Source organism: Elgaria multicarinata, chromosome 3, assembly GCF_023053635.1.
Source record: "Elgaria multicarinata webbii isolate HBS135686 ecotype San Diego chromosome 3, rElgMul1.1.pri, whole genome shotgun sequence".
Taxonomy (NCBI): domain Eukaryota; kingdom Metazoa; phylum Chordata; class Lepidosauria; order Squamata; family Anguidae; genus Elgaria; species Elgaria multicarinata.
In genome coordinates this window covers 169,430,819-169,458,616 of record NC_086173.1, presented here as the reverse complement: position 1 = coordinate 169,458,616, position 27,798 = coordinate 169,430,819, and the positions used below count along the sequence as shown (strand labels likewise).

General features: G+C 45.3%; 6 protein-coding genes across 5 annotated transcripts in view; 3 read left to right on the top strand and 3 right to left on the bottom strand.

The window, feature by feature from the left end:
- LOC134396306 (zinc finger protein 420-like) overlaps positions 1-25,936 on the top strand; it is a 140,401-nt gene extending 114,465 nt beyond the window's left edge. The window contains exon 7 of the mRNA XM_063122750.1: positions 25,679-25,936. Coding sequence (XP_062978820.1) covers positions 25,679-25,880 — 202 coding nt within the window. The 3' untranslated portion in view covers positions 25,881-25,936. The remainder of the gene's footprint in view (positions 1-25,678) is intronic.
- Positions 1-27,798, bottom strand: part of LOC134396268 (uncharacterized) — an 853,762-nt gene that overhangs the window by 504,094 nt on the left and 321,870 nt on the right. The window lies entirely within an intron of this gene.
- The window catches only part of LOC134396322 (zinc finger protein 420-like), a 412,724-nt gene that overhangs the window by 87,090 nt on the left and 297,836 nt on the right, over positions 1-27,798 (bottom strand).
- Positions 1-27,798, bottom strand: part of LOC134396318 (zinc finger protein 345-like) — a 334,491-nt gene that overhangs the window by 53,281 nt on the left and 253,412 nt on the right. The gene's annotated exons all lie outside the window — the stretch shown is intronic.
- The window catches only part of LOC134396367 (zinc finger protein 883-like), a 73,513-nt gene continuing 48,265 nt past the window's right edge, over positions 2,551-27,798 (top strand). The window contains exons 1-2 of the mRNA XM_063122843.1: positions 2,551-2,622; positions 3,529-4,019. Coding sequence (XP_062978913.1) covers positions 3,600-4,019 — 420 coding nt within the window. The 5' untranslated portion in view covers positions 2,551-2,622; positions 3,529-3,599. The remainder of the gene's footprint in view (positions 2,623-3,528; positions 4,020-27,798) is intronic.
- Positions 14,482-19,581, top strand: LOC134396992 (zinc finger protein OZF-like). Its single transcript, XM_063123605.1, has 3 exons — positions 14,482-14,685; positions 15,762-15,843; positions 17,971-19,581. Exons 1-3 carry the CDS (start codon positions 14,482-14,484, stop codon positions 19,122-19,124), a joined length of 1,440 nt encoding a protein of 479 aa, XP_062979675.1. The 3' UTR covers positions 19,125-19,581.

Here is a 27,798-nt window from a genome sequence, read left to right as displayed (position 1 = left end):
AGACCTCCATCGGCATATACCGGGCTCTGGAGAGCGCAGATCTAAGGAAACAAGGCTGCCTTTTAATGTGTCTGAAATGAAATTTAGGGTGTCTTGGGATGTCAATTGGCGAGCGAGGAATTGGGAATTGTAAGCAATGAATTAAGGTGTATTAAAGAAGCAATTGGTCCACTAATATTTTAAGACTTAGCAGAAATTGAAATGTTAGCAAATTTAGATATTGTTTGGCCTATGTAACCAAAAAAGAAAAAAGAGAAAAAATGAGGACAATGTTTTATTTGAAGTATGAGCCTTTAAAAAAAAATCACAGGATGCATAGAATCATAGAACAGCAGAGTTGGAAGGGGCCTACAAGGCCATCAAATCCAACCCCCTGCTCAATGCAGGAATCCACCCTAAAGCATCCCTGACAGAGGGTTGTCCAGCTGCCTCTTGAAGGCCTCTAGTGTGGGAGAGCCCACCACCTCCCTAGGTCACTGGTTCCATTGTCGTACTGCTCTAACAGTCAAGAAGTTTTTCCTGATGTCCAGCTGGAATCTGGCTTCCTTTAACTTGAGCCCGTTATTCCGTGTCCTGCACTCTGGGAGGATCGAGAAGAGATCCTGGACCTCCTCTGTGTGACACCCTTTCAAGTATTTGAAGTGTGCTGTCATGTCTCCCCTCAATCTCCTCTTCCCCAGGCTAAACATGCCCAGTTGTTTCAGTCTCTCCTCACAGGGCTTTGTTTCCAGACCCCTGTTCATCCTCATTGCCCGCCTCTGAACCCCCTGCAGCTTGTCTGCATCCTTCTTAAAGTGGGGTGCCCAGAACGCAATACTCAAAATGAGGCCTAACCAGGGTCAAATAGAGGGGAACCAGTACCTCACGCGATTTGGAAGCTATACTTCTATTAAAGCAGCCCAAAATAGCATTGCTATTTAGCACTGCCACTGCAGGCGGCGACAGCATCAACTGTGTTGGCAGCCTGGACCCCATTTTGCGTCTCCCACAATGGCCTGTATACCAAGCATCACTCCAGAGCGTTGAGGGGAGGGAATGCAGCCACCACCAAAAAAATGGTTTAATAAAACATGGAGAAAATTCTGCAAACTGTCCTTTTATTTCTAGGGAGTAAGAAAAGAGAAAAATCAGGATTTTTTGTGAGAAATGTATTCTGAGAAGTTTTGGCTCAGCTCTATTATTACTATTATTATTATTACTACTACTATTATTATCATCATCATCATTATTATTGCATACTACCCCTTTGACAAAGCTCTCTGGGCAATTTACAGGGTTCAGCACCATTGCTAGGGTCTTCCAAATGTTACATTTCTGAGGGGTGACACATGCTGTATCTCACGCAGGGTGCTGGCAACACTTCTCCTTCCCTGAAAGCCCTGTATCAGGTGTGAGGAGTCGGGGCTGTGTTTCACCCAGCTCCAGGGAAAGTGTGCAGGTAATGTTGAGCCAAAATCCATCCTCCGATTTCCTAAAAGTTTCCTTCCTGCATGAAAGAGGCTTTTATTTTTCTGCCTCATTTTCCAGGCAGTTTATGATTCATTAAAAAGGGTGACCATATGACCAATTCCCTCTTCACTGCAACAGTTAAAGTGCAGGAGCTACACTAGAGTGACCAGATTTAAAAGAGGGCAGGGCTCCTGCAGCTTTAACTGGTGTGATAAAGAAGGAATTTCACCTGGTTCCCCATATATACAAATGACACCTGCTGAAATTCCCTCTTCATCGCAACAGTTAAAGTGCAGGAGCTACACTAGAGTGACCAGATTTAAAAGAGGGCAGGGCTCCTGCAGCTTTAACTGGTGTGATAAAGAAGGAATTTCACCTGGTTCCCCATATATACAAATGACACCTGCTGAAATTCCCTCTTCATCGCAACAGTTAAAGTGCAGGAGCTACACTAGAGTGACCAGATTTAAAAGAGGGCAGGGCTCCTGCAGCTTTAACGTGTGATAAAGAAGGAATTTCACCTGGTTCCCCATGTATACAAATGACCCCTGCTGAAATTCCCTCTTCATCACAACAGTTAAAGTGCAGGAGCTACACTAGAGTGACCAGATTTAAAAGAGGGCAGGGCTCCTGCAGCTTTAACGTGTGATAAAGAAGGAATTTCACCTGGTTCCCCATATATACAAATGATACCTGCTGAAATTCCTTCTTCATCGCAACACTTAAAGCTGCAGGAGCCCTGTTCTCCTTTCCATAGGGTCACCCTACATTAAACGGGATGGAAGTGAAGTGAAGGATTGTATTGCCAGAAGTGGCAAAGAGGGAGGAAGGAAGGAGAAGTGATGGGGGCGAAGGGGTTCATGCCACAGGATAGGGGGAGAAAGAGGGGCTGTCCCGAGGGGGAGGACTGTGGGCGTGCAATGCTGCTGTCATCCCATAATATCCCGCCAGGCTCCCCCGGCCCGCATTTGGAAGAATCCTCTGCAGCGCTTTGGTGTTGCCTCCATCTACGGGTTAAAGAGAACGAGTGTGCTGGGTCCTAGAGAGGCCCATGAAGAGCCAAGGCTGTTTGAATGCACTCACTTCCGTCTTCCCCCCCACCCTTGGGAAAGCAGCCTGGGAGGTTTGCATGAAGTTTACAGCCTCAGCCTCTCTTCCCTTGCAGAGGAGCAGGTGGGTGCAAGATGCAAGGGGGTCCCAGGGGGTGGAGGGGAGGGAAAGGGGGTGGAAGGACACCCACCCAGAACAGGAGCAGAGCAGGGGAGGGAGGGAGGTTTGGGGCAGGGAGTTGGAGGGTGGGAAGAGAGAGCCAGAGTCCTCCTGCCTACTGACTGACCCACTCGGCCCCCCTCCAGGAGACCCCCTCCTTGCACCTCCTCCCCTCCCTATCATTAGGGGATCCTGGAAGGGAGGGTTGGGGTGTGTGTGGATGACTCCCTTTTCTCGAGACATTCCCTGTTGTTTGTAGGGTGTGAGAAGATCTCGACTGAATTAACACTTGCAGGAAACTAAAGACAAAACCTGGCTAGAGAAAGTGGGGGGAGAAGGGGGGTGTCTGGCAGGGACAGAAGCGGAAAGGTCCTGGGTGGGGGGAGGAACATCCCACCTGTGGGCCAAAGGCTGTTCTGGTGCCATGTGCACATTTTGTTTCCTCTCCCTGTTTTAAATCTAGCTAAGGAGCACCGGGGTCCCTATTGTCTCCTTCAGTCTCAATGCCTTCGAAATCAACCTGGTGCGCTTTTGCTTATAACGTGAGCCCTCCGGTTACATCCTCAGAGTGGGTGGAAATCACTGTTAGCTTCCATCCCATTTTGGGTTCAAGTTCTGGGAACAGAGAGGGCTTAGAAGGAAGCCATGGAACGGATGGGGAGAGAAACCCTGGTTCAGCATCAGACCTGTTTATTCACTGATTTCTTAATTACGTCCGCTCTGGTTACACCCTCTCTCCAATTGGGTTAACGTCAGAACCTCATTTTCAACCAGGAGTCTGATTTCTGTGGGATCGGGGTTGTAGAGATCCATTTGAGACAGCTACTGACTTTTAAGTTAATTAAGTTCTTTATTTTCCCCCCCCTACAGTGCAGACCTTGCCTCAAGAGAGAAACCAGAAGCAAAGCAAGGAGACTTTTTGAGTCCTGGTGGGAGCAGAGATGGAGAAGAGAGTAAAGATGGAAGAACAGAACTTTGCTGGCCCTGAAGCAGGAAACGTCTCCTTCAACATCCAGGTAGGGAGCAGTGCAGAGCCCTGGGAAAGAAGAGGGCAGGAGAACCAGCCTGGGAGCAACACGTGCTCAGATGTGGAGCGACAGCACTTCAGGAACGTCTGCTACCAGGACACAGATGGGCCCCGAGAGGTTTGCAGCCGACTCCACCACCTTTGCCGTCAGTGGCTGAAGCCAGAAAGGTACACCAAAGCACAGATAATGGACCTGGTTATCCTGGAGCAGTTCCTTGTCGTCCTGCCCCCGGAGATGGAGAGCTGGGTCCGAGAATGTGGAGCAGAAACCAGTGCCCAGGCGGTGGCCCTGGCAGAAGGCTTCCTCCTGAGCCAGGTGGAGGACAAAGAGCAGGTGAGAGTATTTCATCCTGATAACTAACACGGCTTGTGTTCTTATTACTTATCTCAGCTTGTTTTTGCATGTTCTCTAAGGAAGGGGTGCCCCAATTTCCAATCCCCCCCCCACACCTCAAAAATGGTTGTTCCTAATTTGTAGAGGAGGCCCCCTTCGGAGGATAGTTAAACTAACAACGCATAGTTAAAATACGCAATTCCCTACCCGAGTATGTAGTTATGGCCACCAATTTGGATGGTTCAAAATGGGGGCTAAACAAATTCCTGGGCGAGAAGGCTATGAATGGCTACTTGTCTGGATAGCTATAGCCTATGAATGGGTTTGTGAAGTTCTGGGGAAGGAGGGGATCCTTCTTCAACCGGTGGCAGAGTGTGTTCACAGCAGAAGATGCTGGATATCAGGGAATGCCTGGGAGGTTCTGTCTTTCCTCCTGGTTGGTTTTCAGAGGTTGTTCAAGAGCTTTGCTTATGCCATGGTGGAACTCTTAGCCCCAGAGGACACATCCTGAGATAAAGAAATTAATTAACGCATTCCGTGACTTGGACTATTGATCAACTTTAGAATGAGGACTAAAATTCAAACCAATTGGGAAATGCTGCCCTTGACCTTAGCCTGACCCATTTCTCTTCTTCCCTCTCTGAGATCATTCCTTCTGTTCCAGCTGCAGGGGAAGTTGGCCAAGGCGCCCACAGATTTCCCTGAGGCAGAGGAGGCTCTGCTGGACAGAGGGATCTTAGAAGAGGGTGACGGAGGACCCTCCTCACTGGGTAAGGATTCACATATTTCCCCATGGCCTTCCTCCCACAGTTACACCTGAGGTGCATGAGCTGCTTGAATGTTCTCCTCCAGCCTGATTTTGTGGGGTGGAGGAAGACTCCTCTTCCCTAAATAGTCAAAAAGTATCCTGTTGGTATGAAGGTGGTATTTAACACCAGTAAGATTACACCAGATAGATAAGAAATATTCAGTAAATTGTTGGAGAGGGTGTCAGGAAATAGGTACGTATTTTCACATGTGGTGGGATTGTAAAAATATTCAGAAGTTTTGGCAAATAATATTTAAAGAAATAAATGAAATAATGGGATGGAAGGTAGAAATAGGCCCAAAGACAGCATTGTTATCAATATATGAAGCGGTCCAATGTACGGAAAATAGTAAAGAATTAATAACTAATTTACTAACAGCAGCTAGACTGATAATTGTTAGGAACTGGAAAGAACAAAGAGAATATAAAATAGAAGAATGGTATGATGAAGTCCGGGATATTGCTAGTAATGATAGGCTAACAGGGTGTATGAAAGGTAAGAAAGGAATATTAAAGCGGAATGATTTTGAGGAGATTTGGAAACCATTTGTTAAATTTGTATTAGGAAAAGGGAAAAGGTGTAAACTATCACAAGATGTGTAACAATTTTGGAGTGGAGAATAATGGTCCCAGGGGGTGGGTTGCACCTTGTATTATTATCATTTTTATTATGGTTGTTGTTGTTGTTATTATTATTATTATTAGATTATTGTATTAAGTAGGGTTTTTTCTTTGTTCTTTATTGTTATGATTGTAGGTTAATGAGTTGATGTGTTGAGATTATTGTAATTATTTAAAAAAAATTAAAAAGGAAATATTGTTTAGTAATGGGGACAAACATTGATAGCAGTAAAACAATGAGAATGTAAATGCTTAAGAATGACAACATACCTTCTTTGCCTTCCTCACAGGGAGCGGAAAGACCCACAGACAGAGTGAACAGATCCTGGGGGATCCTTCTAGGCCTCCTTCACTTGGTGGTGGAGTGGAAGCGGTTTCTGTGCAGCCTGGGCAGGTAGGAGACACCTAGGGGCCTCTGTTTCCTGGAAGAACCTGCCCCTTTAGCCTTTGCTTCTCTCTAAGATGGCTGCTAGGAAGGCCTTGACGGTCACTCACAATGTTTTGGCATTCAGAAAGAGGACCTCACCATCCTTGCCTTCATGGATTGCTACATAATGCTTAAAGAGAACATCATTTCTTTTTCTGCTTTCAGGGTCTGGTGACCTTTGAGGAGGTGGCCGTGCATTTCTCAGAGGAGGAGTGGGCTCTGCTGGATGCAGGCCAAAGGACTCTGCACAAGGAAGTCATGGAGGAGAATCGTGGGATCCTGGCCTCTCTGGGTAAGGAATGGGACCCCTCTGAGGAAGGCTCCCTCTTTGCCTTCTTGACAGGCCCTAGAAGATGGAATTTCAGCTCTTCTTTCTTTGTGTCAGTGCAAAATACAAATGTCATTGAGGACAGGAGTGCCTGGGCCTTGATCTTGGGATGCTCTAGTTCAGAGAAAGCTCACCAGGTGATGCAAGCAAAAGTGTAGGTAAAACACTCACATCCTCTCCAACCCTTACCTGTTGGTCTTCTTACAGCCTCTTTGAGATGGGGATGCCTGTTTTGACTCTGGAAAGAGCGGGATGTCACTCCAGTTGGAGCTTCCCATCTCTGAGAAGTGGCCCAGACCTTCCACCTTCATTTGATCATCTTTTCCCAAAAGCATCATCCTGTCCACGATAAGAGCATATAACTTTAGAAAACCCAGCTTAATTCCTGGGGTTTTGCTACTGGGCAGTCTGCCCAGAATAAGCTGGGGAAACGGCCCAAGAAATTCCAAGCAAGATTTATTTATTTATTTATTACATTTCTATACCACCCAATAGCCGGAGCTCTCTGGGTGGTTCACAAAAATTAAAAACATTCAAAGTATAAAACAACAGTATAAAACCATCATATAAATACAATATAAAAGCTCAACCAGATAAAAACAGCAGCAATGCAAAATTACAAATTTAAAACACCAGTTAAAATTTATTTATAGACTGTTAAAATGCTGGGAGAATAAAAAGGTCTTCACCTGGCGTCTAAAAGCATATAATGTGGTGCCAAGCGAACCTCCTTAGGGAGCTCATTCCACAGCCAGGGTGCCACAGCAGAGAAGGCCCTGCTCCTGGTAGCCAACTGCCTCACTTCCTTTGGCAGGGGCTCGCCAAAGATTAAGCTTATCAAAACCAGGATAGCTTTTACTGGCAGCAGCAAACACATTCATAAAACAGAAGCACTCTAAAATAGTTTGGTTTTAAACAAAAATAGCTTCATGCAGCAAAAGGTAAAGCAAGAATCCGTTTAAACAAGAAGTCTAGTCCCAGCAGGACGTGGGCTTACCCACAAGGCAAAGTCTATAACCTAAAAAGTTTGGGGCCAGGTTATCTGAAGGAACGCCTCCTCCCATATGTACCTGCCCGGACCCTAAGGTCATCCTCAGGAGTCCTTCTCCGTGAGCCCCTGCCAAAAGAAGTGAGGCAGGTGGCTACCAGGAGGAGGGCCTTCTCTGCTGTGGCACCCCGGCTGTGGAATGAGCTTGTGTCAAGTCCTGTAACCTGCACAAGGGAGGAGGATCAAATGTGACCATCTAGCCTTGGAGACGAATGAATCCAGATGGTTTTCTCTTGCTTGCTGGGAGAGTTTGCTGCAGTGTCCTTCCAAGGCCTTGGGCTGAAGGCGATTTTAACAAGTGGTTTCATAGCTAAAATGCAAGAAGGAAAACACTCTGGTGACTTGACAAAACATTTTTAGAAGGCCGTTTATAGATTTACTAGCAAAACAGCCCGTGATAAGACAGGTGTAGAGGAGCAGCCTGGTAAGAAGGTTTGAGGGGTTTGGCCTCTCTGCTAGTCCGGAAGCTCCTGGCAGTTCTCTGTCTTCAGAACGTCGAACTTCCATTAAAGGCTGCAGTTCCCTGGAAGTGGCTTGGAGACACCCTCTGGCCTTCTCTCTTGGAACTTCCCTATATGGCAGTTGTTTTTCTTGGCACTTCCATAGAAGGCCCTGTGAGCTCAGAATTTTTAAACATGCAAATAGGAGAGAAGACAGAGGCAGTGGATTGGCCTACTAGTTGGCGATGTCATTGTGACATCGCCAACCAGTAGGCCAATCCACTGCCTCTGCCTTCTCTCCTATTTGCATAAGTGGCTTGGAGGAGGCCTCTGGGCTTTTATATATATTGATTCTTTGGCAGCCAACCCATCTTGCTTTGCTGCCATGACTGCATCTGGATAATGTTGAAGACGTGACAGATATTATCACAATGTTATCCACGCAGGAAGCAACGGAGAGCAGAATTCGGCATATTATCAGAATCTTGCTCGGGACAGTTTGCTTTCCATTTTGAGATACGACTAGACAGCAGGACGCACTTCATTTTGAGATCTCAGTCTGTTAAAAATAATACTACAACCCAGCGAGATGGTCTAGGAGGAAGCCATGATGGAGGGTTTCCAAATCAACTGAGGCGTTGAAAAGAATCGTGAGGGTCCAATACCCCCTGTCCAGTTTCCAGTTAAATAATCAGCTAGGACAAAATGGCAGATTTTGTGAAATTTTGTATTTCATGTTCGTTCATTGTTTGAGGTCCTTTGTAAGAGTTATTCTATATAAATGAAAGCGCTGAATGCCCCTCTAGTTCTGATCTATTGATCACTGGGATCTTCCTCTACAACCAAATATCTTTTTATCGATTTGGTTTCTTGTTGTTGTAGTTGTTGTTATTATTATTATTATTTCTTGCAGGTGGTTGCAGGGAGAGCAGGGAACATGGAACGGAAATTGAGGAGAAGTGGGGAATCAAGTCTATTTTGGAAGGGTTAGAAATCCGTGATATTCCATTAATAGAAGAACGATTTCACAGGGAAGAAAAAAGACTTCAGTGCTTGGAGGGTGAGAAGCAATTCAGTTGCAACTCACAAGATAAGCAACATCAAATAATTCACAAAGGGGAGAAGCCCTATGAATGCCTGGAGTGCGGAAAGAGCTTCAGTCAGAGCAGCGTCCTTAATCAACATCTAAGAATTCACACAGAGGAGAAGCCCTATGAATGCCTGGAGTGTGGAAAGAGATTCAGTCAGAGATGCCACCTTAAGTATCATCAAAGAAATCATACAGGGGAGAAGCCCTATGAATGCCTGGAGTGCGGAAAGAGATTCAGTCAGAGCGGCGACCTTAATCAACATCATAGAATTCACACAGGGGAGAAGCCCTATGAATGCCTGCAGTGTGGAAAGAGGTTCAGTCAGAGAAGCTACCTTATTAAACATCAAAGCACTCACACAGGGGAGAAGCCCTATGAATGCGTGGAGTGCGGAAAGAGATTCAGTTACCGCAGCACCCTTAATCAACATCAAAGAATTCACACAGGGGAGAAGCCCTATGAATGCCTGGAGTGTGGAAAGAGCTTCAGTCGCAGAAGCAGCCTTAATATACATCAAAGTATTCACACAGGGGAGAAACCCTATGAATGCCTGGAGTGCGGAAAGAGCTTCAGTCAGAGCAGCAGCCTTTATCAACATCAAAGAGTTCACACAGGGGAAAAGCCCTATGCATGCCTGGAGTGCGGAAAGAGCTTCAGTCAGAGCAGCAACCTTAATAAACATCAAAGAATTCATACAGGGGAGAAGCCATAAAACTGCTCACTGTCCGGAATGCAATTCAGTTACAGATTGCAATATCCCTCTCGTCAAACGATCCAAGTGCTGTGAATGCTTTGAATTTGGAAAGCGTTCCAGTTACACCTTTAACCATCCAAGGATCCACACAGGCGAGAAGCTCTATCAGTGCTCAGTTTGCGGAAAGTGTTTCAATCACAGTGTGAATCTTAAAGCACGTCAAAATATGAATCTTAAAGCACGTTCAAACAGTCCTTGAAGCTGTAGAAAGCGGAAAGAGCTTTGTTTGCAGGACACACCTGAAATCGCATCCTGCAATTCCCACAGGGGAGAAGCCGTACAAGGGCTCAGAGGGTGGAAAGCTTTGCTCAGGTTGACATTTTCATCAGCAAGCAAGGGCCACAACTCAAAAGCCCCTGGGAAGTGGAAGGAGCAGCAGTTAAGCCTTAAGGATTGTTTAGTAGCCATTCAGATGATGTTGGTGCCAAAAGCATTTATTTCTACTACACTAAAAGCCCTCTGCAATGTTGGCAGAAACAAATAAATTTATTTATTTTAGGTACTAAAGCTCCTTGAGTACATCAGTTATGCTTATATAATCACTGTAAGTAGGCTGGTTGGGGAATTCCCGATCTTGGCATGTTATTCCGAGACCAACCAAATCCAACATATGGAAGATGATGTTTCTAAACAAGTGGGTTCACAAGGAAGGGATAAATTCTGAGTAAATTTCAGTGCGCGTGTACAGACAACATTTCAGAGACTGTGGTTGGTGAGATGGTCATTCTCTGGGGTTAGCACTAACCACGAGTTTTCCGTTGGCTCCCAACACTTCAAGCCAGGTTTAGAGCCGCTAACCCTGCTGTAGAAGGTCTGACTGGGATTAGAAACTGACCAGGGTTTAGTAAACCACATCTCACACAATGCCTGAGACCCTGAAGTCTTAACCAAAAGCCTTAACCAGCAGGGTTTCAGGTGTCTTGTGAACAGGCCCAATAAGTGTCTTACCGTTTTGGATGCATAATGGTGATCCTCATTGAACTGTAGCATTTGAAACAGGCTTAAGTGACCCACTCTCGATGGTGTGGGAAACAGACCTTGGAATCCACACAGAGAAAGAAATGTGGAATGCTTTGCAGGATAAGTATCCGCTTAAAACAATCTCGGTATAAAATAGGGAAGTATTGGTAAAACTGACCCACAGATGGTAACTCACACGAAGGAAATGATCAGTGGTGAGTCCTGGGGTATCCTCAGAGTTTTCTGAGGGAACCGTCATTCATTTACTGCTTTTTATAGGTTTTATCTTGATTAATGGTTTGATTTGTTTTTAGTTGTGTATACTTATCGTTTTATATTGTAAGATTTTATCTATATGCTGCCCTGAGATCGTAGTGATATAGGGCGGGATTCAAATGTTTTAAATGAATAAATTTGTGGTGGGCATGCTGCCACGACACAGGCTCTGAACACCAGGCCTGGCCGCGGCTACTCCCTGCTCAAGCCAAACTCCACCGCTTGATATGCCTGAGGCGAGGGATAAAAACCACCTTCCTCCAAACTATGTGGACAAAGGGGTTAAATGGAGAAGGATTTCAATACATAAAACAATACACTGTGAGTTATATGTGCTGAGGTGAATTGTTGTCAGAGTGAGTGCTAAATGTATAAACTTCAGATGATAAATGCCAAACAGACACGTGGGATTTTTGTGGTAGTTAAAAACAAAATAATTAAAATTTATTTTTAAAGTTCACAAGCTTTATTTCAAAATAAGCTTTTAAAATCCTTTTTGAAACCTTTCATCCAATCCTTTCACCCATTCACATACACGCTTTCTTTTCTCACATAATCACTCTAGAACTTTCATTATTATCAGTATTGCTTAATATACATGAACTATGTGCACACCACACTCCAAAGATACCACTCTCTACACTGAACCTCAAATTCTCCAAACCCAAGTCCTCTAAAACCCAAGAGCTAACACACAGAGAGCCCTAAGAGTACCCAAAAATCTCTTAAATCCCCTCAGTCCTTCCCTTATATATCCTCCCCCCACTCCCCAGACATTCTAACTCCGCCCCCTCAGGCCAACATTCTAAAAACCACAGATTTACAAACTGCAGACATACATTTGGGAACTGACTTGTGATGTGTAACGCCACACATGCCCTAAGGTAAATCGATTTAGGAAATCAGTGTTTTAAGAGCCTTGTTAAATTTATATATTATTTATTTGTTGCATTTGTTTTGTCCCTGTTTCAGTGGAATGCTCTTATTGCATTTGTATACCACCCTATAGCTGAAGCTCTTTGGGCGGTTCACATCAGATAGTAAAACACGGGAAGAATGGGGAAAGCCTTCATGCTGAAAAGTGGTATCTGAGAGTGTAGCTGAGCACACTCCTTAAGGAATTGATGCAAAATTTAAGGATAGCTCAAGGACAATAGAAGACAAATTTGAAGGGGTACGGATGAAATGGATGGAATTTGTAAATAATGGGCCTGTTCAGACAACACGCTAAGCCACGGTTAGGCCGTTAGCCCTTTTGCAGCAAATGGTTAGTCAGCGTGTTTAAACTGTGGTTATTCAGCCCACGTGATTAGGAATGGGTCACACGACCTGCTAAGTCATGATTCACACAATACGCTATGCTGTAATTTTTAGCTCAAAGTGCTTAACCGCTGAACAGGATTCCCGTACATCTTAGGCGCAGGCTTCCATCGGCATATACCGGGCTCTGAGGAGTGTAGATCTAAGGAAACAAGGCTGCCTTTCAACATGTCTGGAATGAAATTTGGGGTGTCAATTAGGAATTGTAAGTGATGAACTAAGGTGTATTAAAGAAGGAAATGATCAATTAATATTTTAAACCGAGCAGAAATTGAAATGGTAATAAATTTAGATATTGTTTTACCTGTGCAACCAAAAAATAAAAAGAGAAAAAATATGGAAAGTTTCAGTTGAAGTATGAGCCTTAAAAAACATCACAGGATGCACACTAGCGAGAAGCCCTATCAGTGCTCAGAGTGGGGGAAGAGCTTCAGTCAGCGCAATACATCTGAAATCATATCCAAGAAGTCATACAGACAGAAGCTCCATCAATGCTCAAAGAGTGTGCAATGAGCATCCATCATAGCAGAGGCCTGAAATGGGGTTGAAGATCACACATAACATGCAGTAAATTCTACAGTGACTAGAATACTGTAAAAGGTGAGCCAAAATCCATCCTCCGATTTCTTGAATGTTTCCTTCCCACATGAAAGCGGCTTCAGTTTTTCTGCCTCATTCTCCAGGCAGTTTATGATTCATTTAAAAGGGTGACCTTATGAAAAGGAGGACAGGGCTTCCATATCTTTAGCAGTTGTATTCAAAAGGGAAGTTCAGCAGGTGTCATTTGTATAGAACCATAGAATAGCAGAGTTGGAAGGGGCCTCCAAGGCCATCGAGTCCAACCCCCTGCTCAATGCAGGAATCCACCCTAAACCATCCCTGACAGAGGGTTGTCCAGCTGCCTCTTGAAGGCCTCTAGTGTGGGAGAGCCCACACATATATGGTGAACTTGGTGAAATTCCCTCTTCATTACAACAGTTAAAGCTGCAGGAGCCCTGTTTTCCTTTCCATAGGGTCACCGCACATTAAACGGAATGGAAGTGAAGTGATGGATTGTATTGACAGAAGTGGCAAAGAGGGAGGGAGGAAGGAGAAGTGATGGGGGCGAAGGGGTTCATGCCACAGGATGGGGGGAGAAAGAGGGGCAGCTACAGAGGGGGAGGACTGTGGGCGTGCAATGCTGCTGACATCCCATAATAACGCGCCAGGATCCACCGGGCAGCACTTGGAAGAATCCTCTGCAACTCTTTGGTGCTGCCACCATCTAAGGGTTAAAGAGAAGGAGTGGGCTGGGTCCTAGAGAGGCCCGTGAAGAGCCCAGGCTGATTAAATACACTCACTTCCGCGTCCCCCCCCCTTGGGAAAGCAGCCTGGGAGGTTTGAATCGTGGGTCCCACTTGCAGCCTCTTTTCCCTTGCAGAGGAGCAGGTGGGTGCAAGATGTAAGGGGGTCCCAGGGGCTGTAGGGGGTGGAAAGTGACCCCCAGGACAGGAGCAGAGCAGGGGAGGGAGGCAGGTTGGGGCAGGGGGTTCGAGGGTGGGAAGAGAGAGCCAGAGTCCTCCTGCCCCCCAAGATGACTGACCCACTTGGGCCCCCCACTAGGAGACCCCCCCTCCTTGCACCTCTCCCCTCCCCATCATTAGGGGATCCTGGAAGGGAGGGCTGGGGGGGCGGATCTCTCCCTTTTCTCGAGACATTCACTGATGTTTGCAGGATGTGAGACGATCTCGACTGAATTAACACTTGCAGGAAACTCAAAGACAAAACCTGGCTAGAGAAAGGGGGGGGAGAAGGGGGGGTGTCTGGCAGGGACAGAAGTGGAAAGGTCCTGGGTGGGGGGAGGAACATCCCACCCGTGGGCCAAAGGCTGTTCTGGTGCCATGTACACATTTTGTTTCCTCTCCCTGTTTTAAATCTAGGTAAGGAGCACCAGGGTCCCCATTGTCTCCTTCAGTCTCAAGGCCTTTGAAATCAACCACCTGTAGTTTTACGTATAAAGTGATCCCACTGTTAGCGTCAAGTGCCAAGAACAGAGAGGGCTTAGAATGGAAGCCATGGAACGGATGGAGAGAGAAACCCTGGTTCATCAACAGACCTGTTTATTCACTGTTTTCTTGCTCAAGTTTTAAAATAAACTTTCAATCTTATTAAATTTTGAAGAGCTTTAAGTCTGATCTGGTTACACCCTCTCTCCCATTGGGTTAAAGTCAGAACCTCATTTTCAACCAGGAGTCTGATTTCTGTGGGATCGGGGTTGTACCAATTGAGACAGGTACTGATTTTTATGTAAATTAAGCTCTTTCTTTTGATTTGCACAACACAGTCTTGCCTCTAGAGACAAACTAGAAGCAAAGCAAAGAGACCTTTTGAGTCCGGGTGGGAGCCAGAGATGGAGAAGAGAGTAAAGATGGAAGAGCAGAACTTTGCTGGCCATGAAGCAGGAAACGTCTCCTTCAACATCCAGGGAGGGAGCAGTGCAGAGCCCTGGGAAAGAAGACTGCAGGGGAACCAGCCTGGGAGCAACACCAGCTCAGATGTGGAGCGCCAGCGCTTCAGGGACTTCTGCTCCCAGGACACTGAAGGGCCCCGAAAGGTTTGCAGCCGACTCCACCACCTTTGTTGCCAGTGGCTGAAGCCAGAAAGGTGTACAAAAGTTGAGATGCTGGACCTGGTGGTCCTGGAGCAGTTCCTGGCCGTCCTGCCCCCGGAGATGGAGAGCTGGGTCAGAGAATGTGGAGCTAAGAACAGTTCCCAGGCGGTGGCCCTGGCAGAAGGCTTCCTCTTGAGCCAGGCAGAGGACAAAGGGCAGGTGAGAGTATTTCATCCTGATAACTAACAGGGCCTGATTACTTGTCTCAGCTTGTTTTTGCATGTCCTCTAAGGAAGGGGTGCCCCAATTTCCAGTGCCGCCCCCATGCCTCAAAAATGGTTGTTCCTAATTTGTAGAGGAGGCCCCCTTCTGAGAATAGTTAAACTAACAACGCATAGTTAAAATACGCAATTCCTTACCCGAGTATTTAGTGATGGCCACCAATTTGGATGGTTCAAAACGGGGGCTAGACAAATTCCTGGATGAGAAGGCTGTGAATGGCTACTTGTCTGGATGGCTACAGCCTATGAATGGGTTTGTGAAGTTCTGGGGAAGGAGGGGATCCTTCTTCAACCGGTGGCAGAGTGTGTTCACAGCGGAAGATGCTGGATATCAGGGAATGCCTGGGAGGTTCTGTCTTTCCTCCTGGTTGGTTTTCAGAGGTTGTTCAAGAGCTTTGCTTATGCCATGGTGGAACTCTTAGCCCCAGAGGACACATCCTTAGATAAAGAAATGAATTAATGCATTCCGTGGCTTGGACTATAGATCATCTTTACAAGGAGGACTAAAATGCAAACCGGGAAATGCTGCCTTTTGCCTTGACCTGACCCATTTCTCTCCTTCCCTCTCTGGGTTCCTTCCTTCTGTTCCAGCTGCAGGGGAAGTTGGCCATGGTGGAACTCTTAGCCCCAGAGGACACATCCTTAGATAAAGAAATTAATTAATGCATTCCGTGACTTGGACTATTGATCAACTTTAGAATGAGGACTAAAATTCAAACCAATTGGGAAATGCTGTCCTTGGCCTTGACCTGACCCATTTCTCTCCTTCCCTTTCTGGGATTCTTCCTTCTGTTCCAGCTGCAGGGGAAGTTGTCCAAGGCGCCCACAGATTTCCCTGAGGCAGAGGAGGCTCCGCTGGACAGAGGGATCTTGGAAGAGGGTGATGGAGGACCCTCCTCACTGGGTAAGGATTCACATATTTCCCCATGGCCTCTAGATTGTCAAAAAGGAAATATTGTTTAGTAATGGGAACAAACATTGATAGCAGTAAAACAATGAAAACGGACATGCTTAAGAATGATAACTTACCTTCTCACGTTCTTTGCCTTCCTCGCAGGGAGCAGAAAGACCCACAGAGAGAGTGAATGGATCCTGGGAGATCCTCCTAGGCCTCCTTCGCCTGGTGGTGGAGTGGAAGCGGTTTCTGCGCAGCCTGGGCAGGTAGGGGAGTCCTGGCTTCCTCCTTTAATGCTGGAAGAACCTGTTCTTTTAGACTTTGCTTGTCTCCAAGATGGCTGCTAGGAAGGCCTTGAATGTCACTCATGAAGCTCTGGCATTGAGAAGGAGGACCTCACCATCCTTGCCTTCATGGATTGCTACATAATGCGTAAAGAGAATGACATTTCTTCTGATGCTGCTTTCAGGGTCTGGTGACCTTTGAGGAGGTGGCCGTGCATTTCTCGGCGGAGGAGTGGGCTCTGCTGGATCCAGGCCAGAGGACTCTGCACATGGAAGTCATGAAGGAGAATTGTGGGATCCTGGCCTCTCTGGGTAAGGAATGGGACCCCTCTGGGTAAGGCTCCCTCTTTGCCTTCTTGACAGATCCTGGAAGGTGGAATTTCAGCTCTTATTTCTCTGTGTCAGTGCATAATTCAAATTCATTAAACCACCCTTGAGAAGTGGCTGTTCTTAGAAACCTCCAGGGGTGGAGAACTCAGAACCTCTGAAGTCAATTTCAAGCCCTCTCGATCAAGTTAGAGAAGCTCCACCATGAAAGCAAACATTTTCCTAATGACAACATGATCCGTGATGTGATGAGCACCTGATCAAGTCCTGTAACCTGCACAAGGGAGGAGGATCAAATGTGACCATCTGGCAATGGAGACGAATGAATGCAGATGGTTTTCTCTTGCTTGCTGGCGGAGTTTCCTGCAGTGTCCTTCCAGGGCCTTGGGCTGAAGGCATGGGAACAATTGGTTTGATGGCTAAAATACAAGAAGGAGACTTGACAAAACATTTTTAGAAGGCCATTTATAGATTTACTAGCAAAAAAAGCCCATCACACGACAGGTGTAGAGGAGCAGTCTGGTGAGAAGGTTTGTGGGTTTTGGCCCCTCTGCTAGGCCGGAAACTTGGCACTTCCATAGAAGGCCCTGTGAGCTCAGAATTTTTAAACATGAAAATAGGAGAGAATGCGGAGGCAGTGGATTGGCCTACTGGTTGGCGATGTCATTGTGACATCAACAACCAGTAGGCCAATGCACTGCCTCTGCCTTCTCTCCTATTTGCATAAGTGGCTTGGAGGAGGCCTCTGGGCTTTTATATATATTGATTCTTTGGCAGTGATGGCTGCCAACCCATCTTGCTTTGCTGACATAACTGCATCTGGATAATGTTGAAGACGTGACAGATATTATCATAATGTTATCCACGCAGGAAGCAACGGAGAGCAGAATTCGGCATATTATCAGAATCGTGCTTGGGATAGATTGCTTTCCAGTTTGACATACGACTAGACAGGACAGACTTCATTTTGAAATCTCGCTCTTTTAAAAACAATACTACAACCCAGCGAGATGGTCTTGTTTCTCCCTCCATCTTAACCCACTTCCTTTCTCAGAATTTCCATGCTGGTGTAGCCATGACGGAGGGTTTCCAAAGCAACTGACATTGGAAAGAACCCTGAGGGTCCAATTCCCCCTGTCCAGTTCCCAGTTAAATAATCAGCTAGGACAAAAGGGCAGATTTTGTATTTCATGTTCATTCAATGTTTGAGGTCCTTTGTAAGAGTTATTCTATATAAATGAAAGCGCTGAATGTCACTCTAGTTCTGATCTATTGATCACTGGGAGATATTTAATATATTTGGAAGGACGTTCCTCTCCAACCAAATATTTTTTTTATCGATTTGGTTTGTTCCCTAATTTCAGGAAGATATTATTATTATTATTATTATTATTATTATTATTATTATTATTATTATTTCTTGCAGGTGATTGCAGGGAGAGCAAAGAACATGGAACGGAAATTGAAGAGAAGTGGGGAATCAAGTCTATTTTTTTGAAAGGTTTAGAAGTCCGTGATATTCCATTGATAGAAGAACGATTTCAAAGGGAAGAAAAAAGATTTCAGTGCTTGGAGGGTGAGAAGCAATTCAGTTGCAACTCACAAGTTAAGCGACATCAAGTAATTCATACAGGGGAGAAGCCCTATGAATGCCTGGAGTGTGGAAAGAGCTTCAATCGCAGCAGCAACCTTAATAAACATCAACTAATTCACACAGGGGAGAAGCCCTATGAATGCCTGGAGTGGGGAAAGAGCTTCACTCAGAGCAGCAACCTTAAAAAACATCAAAGCACTCACGCAGGGGAGAAGCCCTATGAATGCCAGGATTGCGGAAAGAGCTTCAGTTACCGCAGCGACCTTAATCAACATCAAAGAATTCACACAGGGGAGAAGCCCTATGAATGCCTGGTTTGTGGAAAGAGCTTCAGTCGCAGAAGCAGCCTTAATATACATCAAAGCACTCACACAGGGGAGAAGCCCTATGAATGCCAGGATTGCGGAAAGAGATTCAGTCACCGCTGCACCCTTAATCGACATCAAAGTATTCATACAGGGGAGAAACCCTATGAATGCCTGGAGTGCGGAAAGAGCTTCAGTCAGAGCAGCAGCCTTCATCAACATCAAAGAATTCACACACGGGAGAAGCTCTATGAATGTCTGGAGTGTGGAAAGAGCTTCAGTCAGAGCAGCAACCTTCATCAACATCAAAGAATTCACACAGGGGAGAACCCCTATGAATGCCTGGAGTGTGGAAAGAGCTTCAGTCGCAGAAGCAGCCTTAATATACATCAAAGAATTCACACAGGGGAGAACCACTATGAATGCCTGGAGTGTGGAAAGAGCTTCAGTCGCAGAAGCAGCCTTAATATACATCAAAGAATTCACACAGGGGAGAAGCCCTATGAATGCCTGGAGTGCGGAAAGAGCTTCAGTCGCAGGAGCAACCTTAATATACATCAAAGTATTCACACAGGGGAGAAGCCCTATGAATGCCTGGAGTGCGGAAAGAGCTTCAGTCAGAGCAGCAACCTTAATCAACATCAAAGAATTCACAAAGTTAAGAAGCCCTATGGATGCCTGGAGAGCGGAAAGAGCTTCAGTCAGAGCAGCAACCCTAATAAACATCAAAGAATTCACACAAAGGAGAAGCCTTAAAACTGCTCACTGTCCGGAATGCAATTCAGTCACAGATTGCAATATCCCTCTCGTCAAACGATCCAAGTGCTGTGAATGCTTTGAATTTGAAAAGCGTTCCAGTTACACCTGTAACCATCAAAGGATCCACACAGGCGAGAAGCCCTATCAGTGCTCAGTTTGCGGAAAGTGTTTCAATCACAGTGTGAATCTTAAAGCTGTAGAAAGCGGAAAGAGCTTTGCTTGCAGGACACGCCTGAAATCGCATCCTGCAATTCCCACAGGGGAGAAGCCGTACAAGGGCTCAGTGGGTGGAAAGCTTTGCTCAGGTTGACGTTTTCATCAGCAAGCAAGGGCCACAACTCAAAAGCCCCTGGGAAGTGGAAGGAGCAGCAGTTAAGCCTTAAGGATTGTTTAGTAGCCATTCAAATGATGTTGGTGCCAAAAGCATTTATTTCTATTTCAAACATCACTAAACACCCACTACAATATTGGCAGAAACAAATAAAGTTATTTCTTTTATGTACAAAAGCTCCTTGATTACATCAGTTACTCTTAGATAAGCAATATGAGAAGCGTGTGCGGGGAATTCTCGATTTTGGCATGTTATTCTGAGACTGACCAACTCCAACGTAGAATTCCCTTGATAGAAGATGATGTTTCTAAACAAGTGGGTTCACATGGAAGGGATAAAGTCTGAGTGAGTTTCCCTGCGCGTGTTTAGACGACATTTCGGAGACTGAGGTTAGGGGGAAGGTCGTTCTCTGGGATTAGCACTAACCACAAGCTGTGCGGTGACTCCCAACACTTCACGCCCTGCTGTAGAAGGTCTGACTGGGATTAGAAAGTGACCAGGGTTTAGCAAACTGCATTGCACACATCTGAAACCTGTCTAGCTCCCTCCTATCTTTCCTCTCTCATCTCACACTATTGCCCCGCTCGAGCTCTTCGCTCCTCTGATGCCAGGTTTCTCACCTGCCCAAGGCTCTCTACTTCCCTTGCTCGGCTTCGTCCATTTTCTTCCGCTGCCCCTTATGCCTGGAGCGCTGTTCCAGAACATTTGAGAACTACAAGTTCAATCGCAGCTTTTAAATTTCAGCTAAAAACTTTTCTTTTTCCTAAAGCTTTTAAAACTTGATTTTGATCTGACTTTTATACTGTTAGTTTTACCCTACCCTGTGCCTGTTTGGTGCATTCTCTGCCCCTTCTTATTGTTTTATTATGTTTTTATTAGAATGTAAGCCTATGCGGCAGGGTTTTGCTATTTTATTGTTTTACTCTGTACAGCACCATGTACATTGATGGTGCTATATAAATAAATTAGTAATAATAATAATAATAATAATAATAATAATAATAATAATAATAATAGCCTTAACCAGCAGGGTTTTAGGTGTCTTGTGAACAGGCCCAATAAATGTCTTGCCGTTTCGGATGCATAATTGTGGTCCTCATTGAATTGTAGCATCTGAAACAGGCATAAGTGACCCACTCTGGACGGTGTGGGAAACAGACCCTGGAATCCACACAGAGAAAGAAATTTGGAGTGCTTTGCAGGATAAGTATCCGCTTAAAACAATCTCAATTTAAAATAGGGAGGTAATGGTAAAACTGACCCACAGATGGTAACTCACACCAAGGAAATGATCAGTGGTGAGTCCTGGGGTATCCCAGGAGTGTTAGGAGGGAACCTTCATGCATTTACTGCTTTTAAATTGTAGTTTTTAACTTGATTAAGGTTTTAATTTGTTTTTAGCTGTGTATATTTATTGTTTTATGTTTTAGGATTTTTTCTGTACGCTGCCCTGAGATCACAGTGATGTAGGGCGGGATACAAATGTTTTTAATAAATAAATAAATTTGTGGTGGGCATGCCCTAAGGTAAATCGATTTAGGAAATCCGTGTTTTAAGAGATTAGCCTTGTTAAATTTATAAATTATTAATTCCTTGTATTTGTATCCCGCCCCATAGCCGAAGCTCTCTGGGCGGTTCACATAACACTGTTACCTTTCAGGTGCTAGGTCAAGACTTTTCTCTTCTCCCAGGCATTTAACAACATACAACAACGCTAAGTTTGTTTTTAATGGACCCCAGAACTATTGTTTTCAAATGGATACTGTTGTTTTTATGTTTATGCAGTTCCTGTGTTGGTGCCTAGGAGTTGCGAGATGATTTTCCTGCTGTCTTCCGCCCCATTCTGGTTCTGTAAGTGTCTTCGCTGCTGCTTCTTCAAAAGCAGGGCTTGGTCCACCACATCCATGGCCTTCTCCATCTTGAGCAGGTGGCAGGGTTGGCCAAAATACCAAGGAAGAATCATAGTTCTGGTTGGCCAAGTGGGTTCTGGATACTCCCTGTGTGCGGTTCTCGTATCTTAGATGCTGTGGGGGTACCATAGAATCATAGCAGAGTTGGAAGGGGCCTACAAGGCCATCAAGTCCAACCCCCTCCTCAATACAGGAATCCACCCTAAAGCATCCCTGACAGATGGTTGTCCAGCTGCCTCTTGAAGACCTCTAGTGTGGGAGAGCCCACCACCTCCCTAGGTCACTGATTCCATTGTCGTACTGCTCTAACAGTCAGGAAGTTTTTCCTGATGTCCATCTGGAATCTGGACATCAAAAACACTTGAATCGTTTTTGTAATTTGGGGTGGGGGGAAGTGCCTGGGCAGTCTTATCTCTCAGGAACAATTCAGAGAGGAGGTGCCTGTATTTAGAAGACGTTTTTTAAAAAATAAAATGAGGTAGGAAGGGTCCGCCACCCCCCAAGTGCTCTAAGCTTCAGCTGTTTCCCTCATTGATCTAGCCCCTGATCCCAGCGTATGGGAAGAAGGGGTGTCTCTCCTGAGGCTGTGGCTACGTGAGCGGCACAGGACTAAGCGGCCCTGAAGCCCCCTCCCTGCCTCCTCTCCTGCCCCGGCCAGTGCCACCCCCACCTCCCGCCACTCTCTTTGATTTGCCTTTCATCTGCTCTTGGCTGCTGACTTTCCTGATCAAGTTCTTCTGATTCTTGAGGAAGGATGTTTCTACCCTTCATATTCAGATTTGCTAGCTGTAATGAATATAATTTATGCATTATTGGCAGTTTAGGGGTGGGGGAAACATTCACGAAGCTTTTGCACTCGCTGGGTTAAATAAATCCTGGTCTGGCTCTGGGACTATGCGGCTTTAAAATAGGGTTTTATAGTGTGTGTGTGTGTGTGTTTTTAAAAAAAGCCAATAAAATCACCTCAGCCACCTTTAATTTCAAAACAAAATTGGACTGGATCTTGAAACTGAGCACCCTCTCTCACAGAAGCTAAATTATTATTATTATTATTTATTTATAAGGGGATCCTCTGACTTAAATACCCTTAACTCCATGAATTTGCTCTCTTTGTTTTTACTAGGGCTGTGCACCACTCCGTTTCAGATCCCTGGGTCCGAAGCGGAGCGGGCTGATCCAGACCTCCGAAGCCAGGTTCTGGAGAGGATCGGTGGAGGTCTGGCTCGGGTTCCAAAGCGGTTCAGGTAGGGGGTGCACAGCCCTACATTTTACAGAGCTGCACCTCTGCTGGAGCTTATGATACTTAGGACTGTGTATTCAATAAATGTTCACCTTTGGAAAAGAAATAATTCCCTAGGTGCTCACCCTGATGAAATTGCTGCATGCACCTACGCTCCTCCCTCAAGCTAATCCTCTGAAATAATAAATCATGTTGCCCCTTCCTCAAACTACCCTGACAGTTCTAACCCCCCAAAACCCATCTCTTACCGCCCTTCTATATATCCACACAGACACACAGCTAACTCCTTCGATTCCCGGGTTTCTACCAATCCAGCCATTCCAACTACCAGCCAATCAGCACTTACTACTATCACATCCTGGTCCTTGCAACATAACCACCGTGAGTACATTTAGAGTCATTTCACATCCTTTAAAGCAATAGACATTCCTAAAACATTAAATAGGTATAATACAGTAAGACATCACGCCCCACTATTTACCCTACTTCTTCGATTCTAAGACACACTTTTTTCCCCATATAAACTTCTCTAAAAACGGGGTGCGTCTTAGAATTGGGGGTGTGTCTTAGGGTTTTTTTTTCTGTTGGTGGTACTGAAATTAGTGTGCATCTTACAATCGAAGAAATATGGTATGTTTTTAATCATTATATGTATTTTATACTTACTGTTGTTCCCCGCCTAGATCCAGACAGAGAGGCGAGTGAGAAATAATAATAATAATAATAATAACAACAACAACAACAATACCGTGACTGCTAAGTTTTCTCAGGAGTCTTTGGTGGGGGACTTTAATAAAAGCCTTTTGGAAGTCCAAGTGGGAGAAGAAATTCTCCAACTCTTTCTCATAGGTGGGCGTCACTGTTGGCAAGGCCTTTAGAAGAGCTTCTTTCTTGCTTCTCATAGAATCATATAGTAGAGTTGGAAAGAGCCTACAAGGCCATCGAGTCCAACCCCCTGCTCAATGCAGGAATCCACCTTAAAGAATCCCTGACAGATGGTTGTCCAGCTGCCTCTTGAAGGCCTCTAGTGTGGGAGACAATTCCATTGTCGTACTGCTCTAACAGTCAGGAAGTTTTTCCTGATGTCCAGCTGGAATCTGGCTTCCTGTAACTTGAGTCCGTTATTCTGTGTCCTGCACTCTGGGAGGATCGAGGGGAGATCCTGGCCCTCCTCTGTGTGACAACCTTTCAAGTATTTGAAGCGTGCTGTCATGTCTCCCCTCAATCTCCTTTTCTCCAGGTTAAACATGCCCAGTTGTTTCAGTCTCTCCTCACAGGGCTTTGTTTCCATACCCCTGATCATCCTCATTGCCCTCCTCTGAACCCCCTGCAGCTTGTCTGCATCCTTCTTAAAGTGGGGTGCCCAGAACGCAATACTCAAGATGAGGCCTAACCAGGGTCGAATAGAGAGGAACGAGGACCTCGCACGATTTGGAAGCTATACTGTTAAAGCAGCCCAAAATTGCATTGCTATTTAGCACTGCCGCTGCAAGCGGCGACAGCATCAACTGTGTTGGCAGCCTGGACCCCATTTTGCGTCTCCCACAATGGCCCGTATACCAAGCATCACTCCAGAGCATTGCGGGGAGGGAATGCAGCCACCACCAAAAAAATGGTTTAATAAAACATGGAGAAAATTCTGCAAACTGTCCTTTTATTTCTAGGGAGTAAGAAAAGAGAAATCTCAGGGGTTTTGTGAGAAATGTATTCTGAGAAGTTTTGGCTCAGCTCTATTATTATTATTATTATTATTATTATTATTATTATTAATAATAATAATAATAATAATAATAATAATAATATATACTACCCATTTGACAAAGCTCTCTCGGCAATTTACAGGGTTCATCACCCTTGCTAGTGTCTTCCAAAGGGTGCATTTCTGAGGGGTGACACATGCTGTATCTCATGCAGGTGCTGGCAACACTGCTCCTTCCCTGAAAGCCCTGTATCAGGTGTGAGGAGTCTGGGGCCGTGTTGCACCCAGCTCCAGGGAAAGAGTGGAGGTAATGGTGAGCCAAAACCCATCCTCCGCATTCCTGAAAGTTTCCTTCCCCCATGAAAGAGGCTTCCATTTTTCTGCCTCATTCTCTGGGCAGTTTATGATTCATTAAAAAGGGTGACCATATGAAAAGGAGGACAGGGCTCCTGTATCTTTCACAGTTGCATAGAAAAGGGAATTTCAGCAGGTGTCATTTGTATATATGGGGAACCTGGTGAAATTCCCCCTTCATTGCAACAGTTAAAGTGCAGGAGCTACACTAGAGTGACCAGATTTAAAAGAGGGCAGGGCTCCTGCAGCTTTAACTGCTGTGATAAAGAAGGATTTTCACCTGGTTCCCCATATATACAAATGACACCTGGTGAAATTCCCTCTTCATCGCAACGGTTAAAATGCAGGAGCTACACTAGAGTGACCAGATTTAAAAGAGGGCAGGGCTCCTGCAGCTTTAACTGGTGTGATAAGGAAGTAATTTCACCTGGTTCCCCATATATACAAATGACACCTGCTGAAATTCCCTTCATCGCTACAGTTAAAGCTGCAGGAGCCCTGTCCTCCTTTCCATAGGGTCACCCTACGTTAAACGGGATGGAAGTGAAGTGATGGATTGTATTGACAGAAGTGGCAAAGAGGGAGGGAGGAGGAGAAGTGATTGGGGCGAAGGGGTGCATGCCACAGGATGGGGGTGGGGAAAGAGGGGCAGCCCCAGAGGTGGAAGACTGTGGGCGTGCAATTCTGCTGACGTCCCATAATACCAACAAGGCTCCATTGGGCAGCATTTGGAAGAATCCTCTGCAGCTCTTTGGTGTTGCCACCATCTAAGGGTTAAAGGGAACGAGTGGGCTGGGTCCTAGAGAGGCCCGTGAAGAGCCCAGGCTGATTAAATACACTCACTTCCGCGTCCCCCCCCCTTGGGTCGTGTTAGTTAGTTTCGCTTTTAACTCAATCTGTCAGCGAGCTCCGGAGGGGTTTATTGCCGTGTTTAACAATATTTACTGCTTGCTAAAGAAGGGGCTATCAATCAAACTCTCCCGACAAGCCCTATGAATGCCTGGAGTGTGGAAAGAGGTTCAGTCAGAGCAGCAACCTTAATCATCATCAAAGAATTCACACAGGGGAGAAGCCCTATGAATGCCTGGAGTGTGGAAAGAGGTTCAGTCGGAGTGGTCATCTTAAGTCGCATCGAATAATTCACACAGGAGAGAAACCCTATGAATGCCTGGAGTGTGGAAAGAGGTTCAGTCACAGCAGCAACCTTATTAAACATTAAATAATTCACACAGGGGAGAAGCCCTATGAATGCCTGGAGTGTGGAAAGAGGTTCAGTCAGAGGGCTCATCTTAAGTCGCATCGAATAATTCACGCGGGCAAGAAGCCCTATGAATGCCTAGAGTGTGGAAAGAGATTCCGTCAGAGAAGCTACCTTAATAAACATCAAAGAATTCACACATTAGAGAAGCCCTATGAATGCCTGGAGTGCGGAAAGAGCTTTGCTCACAGCACACAGCTTGTGACATTAAAGCACTCTCACAGGAGAGAAGCCCTATGAATGCCTAGAGTGCAGAAAGAGCTTTTCCCGAAGCAGAGACCTAAAGAACCATCAAAGAATTTACACAAAGGAGAAGCCCTAAAACTGCTGTGTCCAGAATGCAATTCAGTCACAGATTGCAGTATCCCTCTCGTCAAACGATCCAAGTGCTGTGAATGCTTTGAATTTGGAAAGCGTTTCAGTTACACTGCGAACCTTAGTAACCATCACAGGATCCACACAGGCCTGAAGCCCTAGAAAGTGGAAAGAGCTTTGCTTGCAGGACACGCCTGAAATCGCATTCTGCAATTCTCACAGGGGAGAAACCCTACAAGGGCTTAGGGGGTGGAAAGCGATGCTCAGGTTGACATTTTTATCAGCAAGCAAGGGGCACGACTCAAAAGCCCCTGGGAAGTGGAAGGAGCAGCTGTTAAGCCTTAAGGATTGTTTAGTAGCCAATCAAATGATGTTGGTACAAAAAGCATTTATTTCTATTTCAAACTACATTAAAAGCCCTCTACAATATTGGCAGAAACAAATAAATTTATTTACTTTAGGTACTAAAGCTCCTTGATTACATCAGTTATGCTTATATAATCACTGTAAGGAGGCTGGTTGGGGAATTCCCGATCTTGGTATGTTATTCTGAGACCAACCAACTCCAACATACAATTCCCTTGATGGAAGATGATGTTTCTAAACAAGTGGGTTCACAAGGAAGGGATAAATCCTGAGTAAATTTCAGTGCTCATGTTCACACAACATTTCAGGGACTGTGGTTTGTGAGATGGTCGTTCTCTGGGGTTAGCACTAACCACAAGCTTTCCGTTGGCTCCCAACACTTCAAGCCAGGTTTAGAGCCGCTAACCCTGCTGTAGAAGGTCTGACTGGGATTAGAAACTGACCAGGGTTTAGTAAACCACATCACACACAACGCCTGAGACTCTGAAGTCTTAACCAAAAGCCTTGACCAGCAGGGTTTCAGGTGTCTTGTGAACAGGCCCAATAAGTGTCTTACCGTTTTGGATGCATAATTGTGATCCTCATTGAACTGTAGCATTTGAAACAGGAATAAGTGACCCACTCTGGATGGTGTGGGAAACAGACCTTGGAATCCACACAGAGAAAGAAATGTGGAATGCTTTGCAGGATAAGTATCCGCTTAAAACAATCTCGGTTTAAAATAGGGAAGTATTGGTAAAACTGACCCACAGATGGTAACTCACACCAAGGAAATGATCAGTGGTGAGTCCTGGGGTATCCTCAGAGTGTTCTGAGGGAACCTTCATTCATTTACTGCTTTTTATAGGTTTTAACTTGATTAATGGTTTGATTTGTTTTTAGTTGTGTCTACTTATTGTTTTATATTGTAAGATTTTATCTGTATGCCGCCCTGAGATAGTAGTGATATAGGGTGGGATTCAAATGTTTTATATAAATTTGTGGTGGGCATGCTGCCACGACACAGGCTCTGAACACCAGGCCTGGCCGTGGCTACTCCCTGCTCAAGCCAAACACCACCGCTTGATATGCCTGAGGCGAGGGATAAAAACCACCTTCCTCCAAACTATGTGGAGAAAGGGGTTAAATGGAGAAGGATTTCAATATATAAAATAATACACTGTGAGTTATATGTGCTGAGGTGAATTATTGTCAGAGT

Bases quoted from the DNA above. Each gene is read 5' to 3' on its own strand.
- LOC134396992 (XM_063123605.1), top strand. From the start codon at position 14,482: ATGGAGAAGAGAGTAAAGATGGAAGAGCAGAACTTTGCTGGCCATGAA. The intron at 14,686-15,761 runs GTTTGCAGCCGA...CTTCTGTTCCAG, and splicing joins ACACTGAAGGGCCCCGAAAG to CTGCAGGGGAAGTTGTCCAA. The intron at 15,844-17,970 runs GTGATGGAGGAC...TTTTTTTGAAAG, and splicing joins CAGAGGGATCTTGGAAGAGG to GTTTAGAAGTCCGTGATATT.